This window comes from Microcebus murinus, chromosome 28 (genome assembly GCF_040939455.1).
Source record: "Microcebus murinus isolate Inina chromosome 28, M.murinus_Inina_mat1.0, whole genome shotgun sequence".
Lineage (NCBI taxonomy): Eukaryota > Metazoa > Chordata > Mammalia > Primates > Cheirogaleidae > Microcebus > Microcebus murinus.
The window spans coordinates 9,714,063-9,730,822 of NC_134131.1; the positions used below are offsets into that span (position 1 = coordinate 9,714,063).

General features: G+C 39.8%; 1 protein-coding gene across 2 annotated transcripts in view; it reads left to right on the forward strand.

Moving 5' to 3' along the window:
* Window positions 1-16,760, forward strand: part of CNTN4 (contactin 4) — an 872,298-nt gene that overhangs the window by 737,779 nt on the left and 117,759 nt on the right. For both annotated transcript variants that reach the window (XM_075998444.1, XM_075998443.1), the window contains one exon: window positions 6,059-6,209. In XM_075998444.1, coding sequence (XP_075854559.1) covers window positions 6,059-6,209 — 151 coding nt within the window. The remainder of the gene's footprint in view (window positions 1-6,058; window positions 6,210-16,760) is intronic.

Below are 16,760 nucleotides of genomic sequence, written 5' to 3' on the forward strand. Positions count from 1 at the left end.
TACAATGAAATATCACTAATTTGGGCTGACATAAGAAAGCCATTATGATTACATAGTTTAAAAATGCATAATATCTTATTATCTTTATATAGATAGGATATCTCAAAGGAGATTAACAGGGGTTTAGCAGCTGAAGCCCTACTTAAAGCATTATAGAAGAATGATTTTTAATCATCATGTTAATTGTATAAGAAATGATGTTATAAAATGGCTTTAAAATGTTTTCCTGGGAGTAAGAAAAAGAGTTTTTACCCATGTTTACATAATTAATTTTCAGCTTTTCAAACCTTTTATAAAAAAATATTAAAAGGCTATCCCTAGGCCGGGCGCGGTGGCTCACGCCTGTAATCCTAGCTCTCTGGGAGGCCGAGGCGGGCGGATTGCTCGAGGTCAGGAGTTCGAAACCAGCCTGAGCAAGAGTGAGACCCCGTCTCTACTATAAATAGAAAGAAATTAATTGGCCAAATAATATATATAGAAAAAATTAGCCGGGCATGGTGGTGCATGCCTGTAGTCCCAGCCACTTGGGAGGCTGAGGCAGAAGGATCGCTTGAGCCCAGGAGTTTGAGGTTGCTGTGTGCTAGGCTGATGCCATGGCACTCATTCTAGCCTGGGCAACAAAGCGAGACTCTGTCTCAAAAAAAAAAAAAAGGCTATCCCTGATCTTACTTGTTGGCAGAGAAAACATTGACAGATCTTGAAATGGTTCCTACGCTTAAAAGTATTTGTCAGTTATCACAGAGCATGAAATGCCAACATTAAAGATGTAGTTCTTATCTATACCAGCATATACTACTCAGAAATAAACAGGAGCTATTGATACACACAACAACTTATGCGGATCTCAAGAGCATTATGCTGAGTGAAAAACAGCTCCCAAAAGATCACATACTATCTGTTTCCGTATATATGTATACACACACGCATGCATATATATATTCTCAAAATGACAAAACTATAGCAGAAGACACTAACGGTTTCCAGGGATTAGGGAGGGTAAGTAGGTGGAGGCTGGGTGTGACTATTAAGAGTGGGCATGAGGAAGATCTTTGTAGAGAGAGAATAGTTCTCTATCCTAATTTCAGTGGTGCTTATTGAAGTCTAACGTGATTAAATGACACAGAACTACACACACACATTATACCAATGATCAGTTGCCTTATTTGATATTGGACTGTATTCACATAAGATACAACCACGTGGGGGGACCTAGGTAAGGGGTGCACAGCACCTCTCTGTATTATCTTTGGAACTTTCTGTGAATGGATATTAATAATTATTTCAAAATAAAAAGTTATCTTTTTTCAAACAAAGATGTATTTCTCTGACTCTAAGAAATTGTTCAGCATAAAAAAAAAGTCCCTGATAATGGTGGTGAGTGTAGAGTTGTGGTGGAAATAGGAGTAGGGAATGGGAAGTAGGAAGTTCTTAATTTTGCCAAATATTTTGCTAAGTACTTTATGTACATACAATACATGTATTATTTCATTTAATCCTCAAAACAACCTTGTGACTGTAAATATTATTTTTTGCTTCGTAATAACTTGTCCAAAGGAATAAGAGCCCATAAATATAAGAGCTGCCATGGTAGAAGCATTATTAGAGCCCTCAGGAAATAGGGCATTCAGTCAGACCCGAACGAGCAGGGTACACTTCTTAGGGACATTACAAGGGATGCATGTTGCTAACATCAGAAGGAATGGAAAAATCATCTACTTCAGAGTTTTGCAGAGAGTCTCTTTGCTGAGAGTCTCTCCATTGCTGGTTAGAGCGGGCCGATTTTGAATCCGCCATTCTGAAATGATGTACCTAGAAGGAAGAAAATTTCCACTGTACCCTGCCTTCTGTTAATAGACAGCAACTCAGCAGGCCAGAAGAAGGTTTGGGTCTTATAATCTGATGCCAGCATTTTCTTCTCCGTTGTGGGAAGATTTGAATCAATGCATTCACTGTAAGCTTATTTTTAGAGAAGGATGAGGTAATAAAGATAATAGACAAAGTTTAGAATAATATGAAATTCTGTACTTCCAAAAGGGCCAGCCTTAATAGTCTCCATCAACGTGCCGTATTCCCAGTGATGCTTCTACAGGCCAACTGTGGTAGAACTGGCATGCATAATCATCCTTTCCTCTTCAGCAATATAGTAAAACGTCACAACCATATATTTCCCAAATGGGACCGCCACTGCCTGTCTAGTTAAGGAGTTATCATTCTACTATCTGTCTTGAAAAATTACACTAATGAAGGCACAGAACTTTTGTTTTTAAGGGTTCTCTTGGCCTTAGACTGCCTTTGATAATGTGACCAAGAGTCATTTTATTAAGTGGAAACAAACAGTTGTAAGTTGCTTACAAGGCTTCTTTTTAGCCAGATGCTTCTCATCGATAAAGTTAATGTAGTAAAGATCATTGATAAATAAAAAACAGTTGCATTTTCCACATGGAAGAGGTCCTGTAGCATGACTCGTTCCAACACTGAGGGAGTGGTGCCCTCTAGCAGTGGACTTGAGAAATATTCTCCTTTCAGTGTATCAGATTTAGCAGATTCGGGTCTCCCAGAATCCGAGCTACTTAAGTGTGTAATTTGACAGTTGGTTTTGTCTTTTCTGAACTATTAGGAACCTACTGAAGTTTCGCCTTACCAATAACTTTTAAAACCTCACTCTTTGTGAGTATCAAATTGGAAGTGCTGCTTTCACTTTTCCTTCAAGCCTCTGCTACCCCAATGTTTGAAGATCACAGTAAATGCAGGGTCCAGATAATCCCACATGCTGAACAGCATCTCAGGTGCAAAAGATGCAGCATCTCAGGTGCACAAAATGGCAGAATGTTAAGAAACCCATCGCTGAGTCAACTATTCAAAACTTGATGAAGTTCTGACAGTTTTGCAGCAGAAAGCACTGTAGCCTCTGGTGACAACTGATACATTTGCAGGGTTAGATAACACTAGAAGCAAATTGAGCAGACAAAAGAAAAATGTTTGAATTGATAATTCCATTTTTTTTATGCAATCAATTTTTTTTAGCTGTAAATAAGGCACCAAGTTTATTTATAGTCATAATTGCATCCTAAACTGTTTTATAATTCATATTTACAACCCCCCATAAAGCTTTTGTATTTTGGGTTAGTCCTTCACATTTTCTGATATTTGGTATAATGTTCAAAACATACTTCATACACTGACCTCTTCTAATGAAACCACTCACAAGATAAATAAATACTATAGAAACAAATTAGATTACTTGAAGTCTTAATCTTCTGTTTACTTCAAGATAAGAGTCAGTTCCTTGTGACGAAATACTACAGGAGTGAAGAAGATAACTGTACTTTTAACATGGTCAAATATACTTGGCTAAGAGTTCAGATTTAAAAAATAAAAAAGTATCTAGCCCAATTGTACAATCATACAGCTTTGTACAGAACATTCCATGGATCAACAGAAAATACATTTGAGCACAAAAATAAAAAAATATTTAAAGAGAATCTCTAAACAGCATTTCTGCAAAAGATGTATCTTGTACTGATTAAATATCTACAAGTGCTTTTCCTTTACAAAAATACATATGTTCTTAATAGACTAAGTCATTAACAATGACCTGGTAACATAATAATAATTACATTTTTATTAGAGAAAAAGATGTTCAAGTCAGTCTTATCTCTAAAATCTCCAAAAGATAACATGCACATAAATAATACATTACAAATGCCTTTGAAACTGGAAGGTGTATTTTCTGTTTTCTGTGTGGCTAATACGCTATTTAAAATCCAGTAAAAGCAATATATAGTTTTTGGGGTTTTTTTTGACAAATACACCCATGTGTTGTGCACGGTTTGATTTATGTAAATTCATTTCAAATGCTACTGCAGAATTCCTCCTGAACAGCTGAAAAATGTCTGCCTAAAGTGATAAAAAAAATGTATGTTGAAAGATACAGTTTTAAGAAGGGATTTTTATGTAATACAGATTTACAACTTTATTTCACAAACTATCTGTTTAAAAGAACTTCTAGAAGACTTGTTTTGGTTTTTTTTTTTTTTATATTTTGGCGTCAACTCAGATGTTTATCTAAGATGAGAATGAGTCTGTTTTGCTAAAACACTTTTCCATGACAAAAACTAGCTTATAAGGAATTGGTAAGTGGGGAACGATGTCAGTGTAACATAGACACTGGTTCTGTTCATGTATTTCACTAAGTAGCAGCAACTCAAAACACAAAGCCCACCAACAGAGCAACACAGCTAGCCAAGAGAAGGAACCTACCGCACAAGATTCCCATTCAAGGCACATTCTTCCTCTTGCCCCCCTGCCCTCCGCCATGTACCCTAACACGGTGATGCTTATTGCATAGTTCTCAATTGTCCTGCACTTTGCCCTTATTTCAGAGCTTAGTGATCTCAACTCTTCCTTCTTTTTTCTTCCTTCAAGCTGCTTTCTTATACTCACGTACATGTGTGCACACACGCATGTCAGACACAGTATTTTTGTATTTTCTCTATTATGAATTCGACTTGTCTTTTTAATAGTGTTTTATATTTAATCATGATTAATGTTTAGCGGGATGGTTATCATTTTTGTTAGTGTTCTTGTTACATAAACTCTGAGTAGGTCTTCCCTGACCCTTTTTCATAGACCCTGTAATTTTTATGATGTGATTTTGGCAGACCATACTAGGAATGCGTTTATCTCATTATAGCAGAAACATCTATCTATACTTGCACTCCACTTGTTAATTGCACTTATTGTTATCGAACTGCTCTCTGAATTACAGACTCCACTCGTGAATCCAAGGTACACAGATTAAGATATCAGTTGCCTACTGGATTCATTTATTTAATTTCACTTTCACATGGTAATGCCAGTTCTATGTGTGCATCGTATCACCCCATTAAAAAGTAACCTTTCTATCTCTATCTGTTTCTAGGCAATTACTGAAAATATTTCCACAACAAAAGCACTTAATAAAGATTTAATTTGCTTCTTCCACTGAAGCTTGTTTTTACGTTTTAAAATCACTAGCATATGGTTTAGGTACATTTAAGAAATTGACCTCCACCCCCCCACCCACATAACACAAACTCATTCCCAGTCCTCCTTTAAGTAATCTGTGGTTTGTATTTAAATTTTACATTCCACATGATCTGAAATCTTAAATTCTGTCAGGTCAAATTGCAGTGAGTCAGGGGTTTTAAATATAGTAAAATTAAGATTCCAAGAGATGAATTCATCCATTCCAAAATCTCTTCTCACACATTGATCAATTAACTCTGAAGAAAATATAGATTTTTCTAGAAAGACATCTTTTATTTTACTTTCGTGAAGAGATAGATATGTATCTTTTGTTTTAAAAAATATATGCCTTAATATTATTTCCATATGACTGTGTAACTGGTGTCAGCATGAATGATTTTTTTAGAACACTAGAGATGAGCATGTAATACAGTTTTCTAAAGATCTATGCTCCGAGAGCAAGCCACAGGTTTTCCTAAATGGTCCAAGCATTGCATTAGGCACTGGTAGTGAATAGCTGAATAAAGCCCTTGTTTTTAAGGAGAAACTTACAGAAGATGTCAGTATAGACATTTCAGCATGTTTCCTAATGAAGATGTATATGTGCACAGTGTTATGGGACTGAGCAGAGGTGCTAACTATATCAGAGAGGGGATGCTTTAACCTACACAATCAAAAGAATGCCTCATAGAGGTTCTTATTTTGTTTCTCCCTCTTTTACTCATCTGAAATTTTAAAATTTTTGTCCACTTGAAAATAGAATAAGTTGTTTTTCTAAGAATCCCTCAATAGGTTGATAAAAATGTTCTCTGTCTTGATCTTCATGGTGTATACCAAATTCATCAAGCTGTACACATACAACTTGTGCATTTTAGTAAATCTATCGAAATTTACAGTGCTACTTGCTTTACTTTAAAAAAAATTTAGCATCCTTCTTTGATGATTAACACACCAATAAGTGCATTAGAGAAAGAAAAAGACTCTACAGAATGATCTCGTGGGGGGAGGCTTCTTGCATAATAATAATTTAATTTTTTACGTTGTCTTCCAGCTGCAGGTCCAGATTTTTCAAGAACACTTTTGAAAAGAGTAACTCTTGTCAAAGTGGGAGGTGAAGTTGTCATTGAGTGTAAGCCAAAAGCTTCTCCAAAACCTGTGTACACTTGGAAGAAAGGAAGGGACATATTAAGAGAAAATGAAAGGTACTATCTTGAAATATTTTTAATATTCGGTTAACCTGCAATACTTTGTTGGTCTGTAATTAATAGTTTGGGGGAGGCATGGTATATACTCTCTGCTGTTCCTTGACTAAACGTTAATCAAAGGACTGAGGCTTGTAAGTGTGGATGGTAAATTACTGGCCTTTATAGTCTTTCTTGATATTAGGAATCTACAAAGCACTCCCCGAAGAGGCAGTTCACATGGTCCCTATTGAAGATTGCCAGAGCTTCCTGAAGATGAGCAGCTAGAAACAGCCTCCTTAATTTTAGTCTAAAATTTCATTGCAGATTTGCCCACTTTTCTCCATCCTACCTCCTTTGGCATACACAAATAAAGCCGCTGCTCCTTTGCCATGGCAACCCTTCGATTATTTGGCAATGGCTATTATGTCTCCTGTTAGTCTCTCCTTTTTCAAGGCTAAATATCTCTAATTTCAAAACTCCTTCTACATAGAGCAGATTTTTTTACTTGATTTTTGTTTGTTTCAATTACATCATTTTGAGACAACAGGTTTTTCTTTCTAATATCCAAATTCTTCACCTGTGTATTTCCTATTTTGCATGAATTACATTCAGAATGCACGTTGTTTCTACAATGCATATATATATATATATATATATATATATATATGAGTTACTTGAGGTTTTACAGTAGATTGCACCAAATGGCAGGTGTCTCTGAGACCTTTTCTTGGCTGTCACTCCCATAAAATATCCCCTACCTTTTTTTATAATCTACTCAGTCTGTTTCAAAATGGTAATTATGCATGCGTTTATGTTTGTCACCCCTAAGACAGGATTTGCCAGCTGTATACATAATGATTTTAATTGATGCTAAAGGTCAAGTACTCAAGGATGCAATAAGGAAGGCTGTAAAACCATGTATGGATCTATCTTTACACCTGTACACCTTTGTATTTGCATATACAAATTAGACCATTTTGCTGATGATGTCGTCCTTTTTAATGGCTTTTGTAAACAAACCTGATATGGTTTATAGATGATGTATCCACTTAAATATTAAACTCATAACATACATCCCTTCCTGATTGCTGGTATGTCCAAAAAGCAGTATAGTTAACTGAATGTTGGCATGGCATTCAAATTCAGACCCAAATCTGAAGATTTAGAGCACAGTTTCCTGTTTTGCAGCCTTCAACATCAGGTGTATCTCTGATTTTTACCTCAGTGTTTCCCCAAATGTGGTATGTTAGATTACTTTTAATAGCTATCTGTCTATCTCCTTTGAACATCATTGAAATATATTAATAACTAGTATGTACCACATGTATTGCTTAGAATAAGGCTACATTTAAAAAGTTTTCATTTGAAGATGATATAAAGAAAAAAATATTAAGAAATAATAATAATATGGGGTAAAAGACAGATAGGCCCCAAACCATAAATGAGTCATATTGTAGATTAATCAGGAGAGGCTCAGCTATGCTGCTGTAACAAACAACCCACACTGCCTTGAAACAACAAAAGGCAATTTATCATTCATACTGCATGCACATCAGGGTCCAGCTGGTGGCTCTCTCCCCTCTAAGGCCAAGCTGGCTAGAGCAGCACAATCTAGAACATTGCAGAAGGAAAACAGCATGGACTTAAAACTCCTGCCTAGCAGTGCAACACTTCCCTTTCATTCACGTTTCACTGGCCAAAATAAGACCCATGGCCCTGCAACCCAGCAGAGAAATGCAGTCTTACTATGTGCCTGTAAGAAAAGAGACAACCTAATATATATTTTTTAACAGTATTCATGATTGCTTACCACTGCTGCAGCTCAACCATTGTGACATTCTAATTAAATTCCCTTTGGGAAAATGGTATATCGATATCCAGAATTCTATGTAATAAGTGAATTTAATTGATTGTTTCCACCACTTGACTTACCTGTTTTCATTCCTTCTATTTCTGATTTGATTTAATAGGGTTCCAATATGCTTCAACATTTATTTGGGACTAAAAATAAATTTAGACTGAGGAAACTCCCCGTCATTACCCAATTTATCACCTCCACCTTCAGTGTCACCAGGCTGGTCCCAAACTATCAATATTAGCACTTCATTCTCCACATGGGTGCTGTGTTCTCAAAGCTCTGCTCTTCCCTCCACCTCGCTCAGAATGTATTAACCGGATGGCTGGTTGGGTGATGTGAATGCATTCGATAACTGGCCAGGTATAGCAAAAAGGAGAACAGCAGGGACTTCGGTGTGTGCCCAACCAAGGGAGATCCCACCACCTGGCCTCAGGGGGCTGCAGGTCAGGCACCTCCACTTCTCATTGTTCAAAAGAAACTGGAAACACGGCTTTTATTTGAGCTTCTGACTTTTGAATGCCAGCAACTTACATTTAATTTTAATGTCAGTTCACTATGGACCATCCGTTCATAGATTGGGGGAAAGAATGCAGAAAAGGGTGATAATTATTGTCATACGACATCTCTCTAAAGAAGGAAAATTATCTTCAGTGAGCTTAAATTAGTAAGGCAAGCAAGCGATCTATCTGTGATATAGAAATTCCGCCCATTGCCAATGTTTGTTTTTAAAAATTAACTTGGTGCTTAAAAGGGTAAGTTTAGTTGCCTGGAAAATTCACTTAGACAAAAATATGTTACTAATCATTAAAGCTGAAAAATGAGTGAAGTGCTACTCTGGTTAACATTGTGTACATAAAGACTTTTGTTCTTACTCATGCTTGAGAATCACTCTCCTCCCTTTTAAACATTAGGCTAATATATTATGCAAGGCTGATGGATATAACCAGGTGTAGACGTGCCACTGAATGTTCCCGAAAAGAATCTCAGACCTACAGCCTGTACGTCCGTCACGGGCATGGTCTTAGAACAGCAGCATGGCTCTGTTTTGTCAAACTAGCCAATTCCAATTTCATTCAATGAGCAGGGCATTCACTGGGTGCTTGCCTCTGCTCGGCACCGGAGACAGAGAGAACAAGGAGATGTAAACCCAGCCCTCAGGGTGCTCTTAGACCTGTGCAGGGGCCCAGCAGCAAAATAGCAATAAAAGTTTTTCAACCATCCTAAGCCGTATGTTATAAAGGTGATATATCGGGAAGGAACACTGAGAAGTGCAGGGCAGCAGTAGATCGTGGAGGCCTTGTATTTTATGGCTGTAGAGTTTAGACTGGAGTCACAAGACCCTGGACAGAAGCGAAGGATTTTATGCGAGGGGCGCACAGTCCTGCGCGTGCTGCAGAGAGCTTGCCGTGCCTGCAACGTGGAGAAGCAGCACAGAGGAAGGTCGGGATGCGGGGAGGCCAGATGCAGGCCGTAGTCCAGGGCAGAACCATCAGGACTCCGTCACGTGCATCTCCTGAGAGTGAAGGAGGGAAGACAGAGACACAGGCTATTAAAGGGTAGAATTCGAAACCCTTAATGACATAGAGAGCAGGATCGAAAAAAAGAAGGAGAAAATAAAAGAAAATGACTCCTAGAATTCCCACTTGAGGAGCCGTTCCATGGCACTGCCATTGGCCGCAGCACTGAATAGAGAAAGAGCAATTTGAGAGGGGAAAATAAAGAGGATAGTATTAATGTGTTGAATTCGAGGTGTCTGTAAGCAGCGATGCCATTCAACTGGAGAGTCCTACTCAAATGTCACTTTCTCCGTGAAGCCTTCGCCACTAAACCTTGTTAAAATTTTGACTCCTATCCTCCTTCCTTAATTTATACTTGTCACAGTATTTATCACCATCCAACAAACTACATGTTTACTTTTTAATTTTATTATCTGTCTCCTCCACCCTCTGCCCAATCAGACATTTTTGCATGTGCCTCTGTGTGTGTGTGTGTGTGTGTGTGTGTGTGTGTGTGTGTGTGTGTGTGTTTGGCTTGAATAATACATATTTAGATTCTTATCGTTCTGGAGGTCAAAAGTCTGGAATGGGTCTCATGGAGCTGCAATCAAAGTTTCAGCAAAAAAAAAAAAAATCGCATTCCTTCTGGAGGCTCTAGGGGAGAGATTGTTTCCAGCTTCCAGAAGTCACCTCCATTCCTTGGCTTCCTTCCGGCTCCTTTCCTCCGTCCTCAAAGCTAGCAAAGGCAAGTCCTCCTCTCTTCCCATCACTCTGACCTCTTCGTCTGCCTCTCTTTTCCATTTTGAAGGGCTCTCTTGATTTCACTGGGCCTTTTGTGGGCGTTCTGTTCCACTCCGTAACATTAGCATCTAGAACACTGCCTGGCCTAGAGTGGGTGCTGCCTGAGCGTCCAATAGGAAGCTGGGAATGTGGGTCTGAGTTCCGCAGCAGAGACAGAGATGAGAGGCCATGGAGTGAATGAGTTCATCCAGAGAGAGTTTTATAGTATGAGAACATCTCTGGCTCAAAAGAAGGAACCCCGAGGAACAGCCACCTTCAAAGACCGGGCAGAAGCCAAGGCTGCTGGGAGGTTTGAAGGAAGAGACTCAAAGAGGTGGGGGAGGCTGGGCGCGGTGGCTCACGCCTGTCATCCCAGCACTCTGGGAGGCCGAGCCGGGAGGATTGCTCAAGGTCCGGAGTTCGAAACCAGCCTGAGCAAGAGTGAGACCCCGTCTCTACTAAAATTAGAAACAAATTAATTAGGCAACTAAATATATATAGAAAAAATTAGCCGGGCATGATGGCGCATGCCTATAGTCCCAGCTACTTGGGAGGCTGAGGCAGGAGGATTGCTTGAGCCCAGGAGTTTGAGGTTGCTATGAGCTAGGTTGATGCCACAGCACTCTAGCCCAGGCAACAAAGTGAGACTCTGTCTCAAAAAAAAAAAAAAAAAAAAAAAAGAGGTGGGGGAATGTAAGGAACAGAAGCTAAGGGAGCAGAAAGGTGCAAGAAGGAGCAATTGCTAGGTGCTTCCAAGAGGTCCAAAAAATAATGGCGCAAAGACAACCGCTGGATTTAGGAACCTTAACAGTTACCTCGGGCAAGAGCACTTTTAGGCCACTGTGGACCACTTCTGGAAACACAATAAAATTGTATAAACATCCATATTCTTAGGCATGTCTTTCCAGACTGAAATATATGTTTAGGTTTGCCTGACCCCCACAGGATAATCAGATCAAGTCTGGCGTTCTGTGAAAATATCTAACTCAAATAGAAATAAAATTCATGTGCATGCATCTTGTCTAGAGACACTGAAGTCTGCCTCCAAGGCGAAATTAGATCATGGCCCTAATTTGCCTCTCCTCCCAAAGGCTCTTGGAGGAGTTGAAATTCATGTAAGACATGGAAGGAAATCCCTGCACAGGGCTGCAAAACTCCACGTTGTGTATAAGGCGTGAAGCCCGGGGTCTGAAGACGCTGGCAGTCTGGGAGGCAGAGCAAATGTGATGGCAGGTATTTGCCCAGAAGGCCAGTGGAATCCTAGTGTGGAAAGGAAAGTTTATTGCTCCAGGCATTCTGTTTCTCTTCTGGAGGCAGAGTATCTATATATATGTGCTCTTAATGAGAAACCTGCCCTCAGGATATCTCTTACAGTTGCTGCAGAGCTATACAGCTCTGTTATTAGGAATTCTGCCCTGGGGAACAATTATGTTATTGCAATAATTAGAGGCAGTTCATCTCCATAATAATGGAAATACTGCCTTGGAGGCAAAACAACATCAAAGCAACACAAGCATCATTGCTCTAGTTAGAATCTGTTGCCCTGCTTATTGGTAGTACTATATCATTTTAATTTTGCATGTGCAGTTATGGAAATAGAGAGAGCTTATCCTGCTCTCAGATTCAGACCCAGGCCTCCCTGCCATTCCCTCTGTTTTTCTCTCCTATGGCCACAGATGAAAGTTATGGCTTCATTCTCTCCTGAAGGGCAATTGCAAAAGAGTTTAGGGAGATTTGTCTTAAAGTGTTTGCCACAATCCACAGATCCACGGACCCAGGCCTCTGGGAGACCCCATGAACTTACCCTCAGCCACAGACATTTTCTACCTCAGTAGAGTACACGTCATGATGTATTATGGTCGGGGTTAAAGTGATGGCCAAATTCAGGTATCAACCACCCAAGACTGGCCTGACTCCTAATTCTATTTACATGTCATAGAATAATATTGGTTATACCTCCAGGATATACATATATAGAATTTGTATATGAAACTATTTATTAAAAGGCCCCTAATCTAAAGGCAACTCTTGACTTTAAAAAAAAAAAAAGATCTTTCAGAGCATCTCCCATATGAATCTTCCCTTTACAAGTCAGTTCTCTGCCACTCTGCTAGTTTTCAGCCCTCACTGTCTCGTACCAACTTCGCAACCATTAAACCAACCTCTTAACCTGGTTTCCTTGGAACCAGCCCTCACCCAAATCTTTACAAGATGAAACTTCCCACATCACACCTCTGATTAATTCAGTTTAATGAATGCATGTCACACATCTGCTCTGTACAAGATGCGTTTGAGATTATGAACATAACCTAATTTAAATCAAGAATTTTACAGGTGTCATTTAAAAAAGGACAAAATAATTTCTACCCTGGGTTAAAGGACAGAGACTTTTCATCTTATTACAGTTATAAATTGTATATTTATAGGTATGATTATTTAATTAATGCTTATTTTCTTAACAAGCTGAAAGGGCTATGAGCAAAGGGGGCGTTTGTGTTGGATCACACGGGTCCCCTAGCTCCTTGTGCTGTGCCAGGAATAGACACTCAGTGTTCTTGTAGGAAATGAATGAACCAGCCAACCCAAATCATCTGATTCCTAGAGGGGATTGGTGGAGAAGGTAGTGATTGGATATTTAGGTGCAAGGAGCAGCAGGAAAGAAACATATTTGAAGAAAAAAAAAAGTAGTTTGAGCAGGGAGAGAGAAGGCTGGGAAATTTCTCAGAATCAGGTTGAGAAAACCATCGCTTGGCAAGTTGAGGAGTTTGCATTTCGCTGGGGAACAAAGTGAGGGAGTGATTTTGTCCATGGGTCTCCACACTCCCTTTTAAGTTGTTTCCTGTCCTTGATTGGTTGAGTCCAATGTGTAGCATCTGCTCTTGCTGGGCACCCATCTAGGAGACCACGTGAGCTTCCTAGGGCAGTTGTTTTTCCATTCTCTAAGGAAAAGATCCAGGGGTAGCTCCAAGTTTAGGTCTGCGGACCAGTGGCAGGCTGACTGTGGCAGATGCATGTTCCACTGGTGCATGTTGAAATGCAGAATCCCACCTCCCATCCCTAGGAAGCCTTCTCAGGAATTCTGCGGTGGGACCTAGGAATCTGAATGCTTTTTCACGTTTCCCAGATGATTGGAACACACAGCCAGGTGGGACACTGTATCCGTGGCCTCAGGACACAGACTAGGCTGGTCAGGCTCCTGCCTCCCTATTCTGCCTGCTCTCTCCCTTCACTCGCCTTCACCCTTAGTTCCTGGGCCACATGGACCTTCTGTCAGTTCTTCTGATGATCTCCTTCCTCCAGCCACAAGCCTTTGAACATGCTGTACTCTCCGCCTGAAATGCTCTTATCCGGGGCGTGGCAAGCTGCAACGCACAGGCTAGCCCTGGCCCTTCATTTCTGCTTGTGCAGTCTGCAAGCTGAGAATGGTTTACAGTTTCAAAGACTAGGAAATAAGGAAATAAATTAAAAGACAAATAGCATTTTATTTGATGTGAAAACCACACGATTGTCGAATTTCGGTGTCCGCAAACAAAGTTTTGTTGAGCACAGGCACGCTCATTCAGTTACCAATTATCAATGGCTGCTTTCCCACTGCAAGGGCAGGGTTGACTAGTTACAACAGAGCCCACCCAGATCACAAAGCCTAACTTCTTTACTATCTTGCCCTTTACAGAAAAAGCGTGCCAACCCCTGGTCTAACTCATGGTACATTTCTGAAAATGCGGAGTATCGAAACATCTTCCCAGTAGCATGGCCTTTCCCCAGCTTGGGTTTTTGTTTGGTTTACTGTGCCTTTTATTTGTCCTTTGTGACTTACACTTTTGATTAAATTGTCACTTCCAACGGATCCGTCTAATGCAAAATGAAGGGGAAGTAAGTTTGGTTGGAGGCCTGAATTATCTCCCCTTGCTCTCTAGGGCAGTGGCTCCCAGCTTTTGCTAGGGAGAAAATTCTTTTCATGCCCCCAAAGCCCGAACTCCCTGGAGAAATCAGAGCCAGGGCAGCTTTAATGGTCGGAGGGAGTTGAGAGAAAGGTAGATCCCCGATCATCTTCCCCACATTTCTGAACAAAGTAGAAGAATGAAGTAATGGGACATCTTCATCCCTGCTGAGGATCCATGGTTTTACGTGGACTCTTTTACACAGTGGCTTTATTTTAATTTTGTGATTATAAACATGTATAAAAGGTCTGGTTCAGTTGAAGGTGGAGAGAGAAGATAGAAATCATACTACAAGACTTGCTTCCTGGAGTTTTATGAAATTCAGCTATGGTGACCACATACACACACACGAAACTATCTAGAAACCACTGGCAAAGCAAAAATGAACATACTATGGTCCAAACAGAGTACAGAGCATGGCTTATGGAGCACACGGGGAGGAATCTCTCAAAATCAAGCAGTCTGCCCAAATTGGCTTCCAGCGGGAAGTGAATGCAAGCCTTTGTCAAGGAAAGTGATCCCTGTGGACAGGCAGAGGCGGGAGAACTGCCCGTGTTGGAGCCCAGGAACACGTGAGATTAAGGGACAGACACAAGCAAGCGACATAGAGGAAATGAGGGTGAGAGGAGGGTCCAGCCAGGTGTAAGACCATGAACACATCTGTAGAGTGTAGACAGAAGAAATGGAAGAAAAATCTTCAGTAGGGAGAAGCTATGGGTTTAACAAGACATTATTAGTGTTTTGAGATAACGTGGATGGAAATAAAATAATAATGACAGAGACAACGTGAGGCAGATTAGTTGCGAAGAAGCTCAGGAATCTCTAGCCGTTAAGATGAAATGAGACTTTCATCCCCCCCCACACACACACACACACACTTTATGTCCCTGGTGCATTTATGACAACATTTTAGGCTTTCGGGATCCTTGTGGATTCAGGTCACATTACTTTGACTCTTAGTTTGTATTTTTTGGTTGTCTTGTGGCCTTGATTTTTATCTCCACAAAAACGGACACTGACAGCCTCCCTCATTTGTTAAAAATTGTAGCAATTTTAATATCTCGCTTTTTCTTTTCAAACTTTACTATATGCTCTGCTAAACGCTTTATGTCATTTCTCTTAAAAATCCTCACAAAAGTGTTATGAGAGCTGTCCTAGCATTAACTTCTTCTTTTAGATAGGGAAACCAAGCCGGAAGGGGATACTTATTTGCTTTAACTAAAGTTGCAAAGCCTGATGATGTTAGGCCGGAATTCGAATCCAGGTCTCACTTATTCCAAAGTCCATGTCTTTACCAGTTTTGCTTTAAAACAGAAGCATTTGATGCTCTTCTCGACTGCAAAGAGAACGTGGAATTTGGTGATAAGTCAAAAAAAAAATTATTAGTAAAAATAAAGCACTGCTACCTTTTTGAAACAGTGGAATGTTGCTGGTGCCTTAGATATGATATCAGTTGGATGACTGGCCAGAGCAGCTTTTACTGTTATTCACTTGATATTTTCAATAATAAGTTGGCAGCCTGCAGATCCGTAGCTTTATAGTTTCCCGAGGGGGGGAGGGAAGTATGATGGTCTGATTTCAGGGCTGGGTTAGAACCATCCAAGCCCCTTGCAGAAGAGGTAAATTAAGTCCTTGAACTACCTCAGCAGTGCCTTTGTTCAGAGAAAATAGCTCTGTATCATCAAATGGATTTAAGTGATCATGAAAATATTCAAACCAAAGTGGCATGTAATTAAGAGCAATTAGGACTGAAGTGATGTGACTGGGTATTAAAACCAGACAGGCAGTGCTTTGTGCCTTCTCAGTAGAGACAAGGCAGATAATTTGGATGCCTCCTAACTTTGTCATCTCCAGAAATAAAATCTGCTAGACTGCCTAGATGCATTGATGACGTGTAAATACTGCAGGTCTGGGATCCACTACTAAGTTTGACCCCTATATTTCTGTTATGTGGTTTTATCTTCATATTTCAGTCACAGATATGCCAGAGTTAATTAGATCTGTACTAGTAAATATCCATCATGATGTTTCTAAATCCCTTTTGCCAAATGATCTAATTAGAGCAACACTTGGCTCTCTATATAATTACAACATATGGCACCTAGAGGGTACATATAGTAGAATTATAGGTTGCCTGATGAGAAATCCAGGTGGTGGGTAAAAGACTCTATTAAATAGAGTTGTGGTGTATGTGCATGTGTGTGTTTTAATGTACACAATTCCTCCAATAACTCTCCCCAGAATAAGTAATATTTTGTATTCAACTGTCCTTCCTGCATGAAACAACAAGATTATATGGAACAGGAGTTTTAAAATTTAAAAGAAAACAAATAATTGATAATATTAGCATAAATCATTTAACCTTCCGTGTCTCCAAGAATCATCATTTGTAGTCAGTCTGCAAGGTTGAAAGCAGCTCTGTGCGAGATGAATTATTGGAGACATATTCCTCTCTCCAAGCAAGATCACTTATCCATATTGCTAAATATATAAC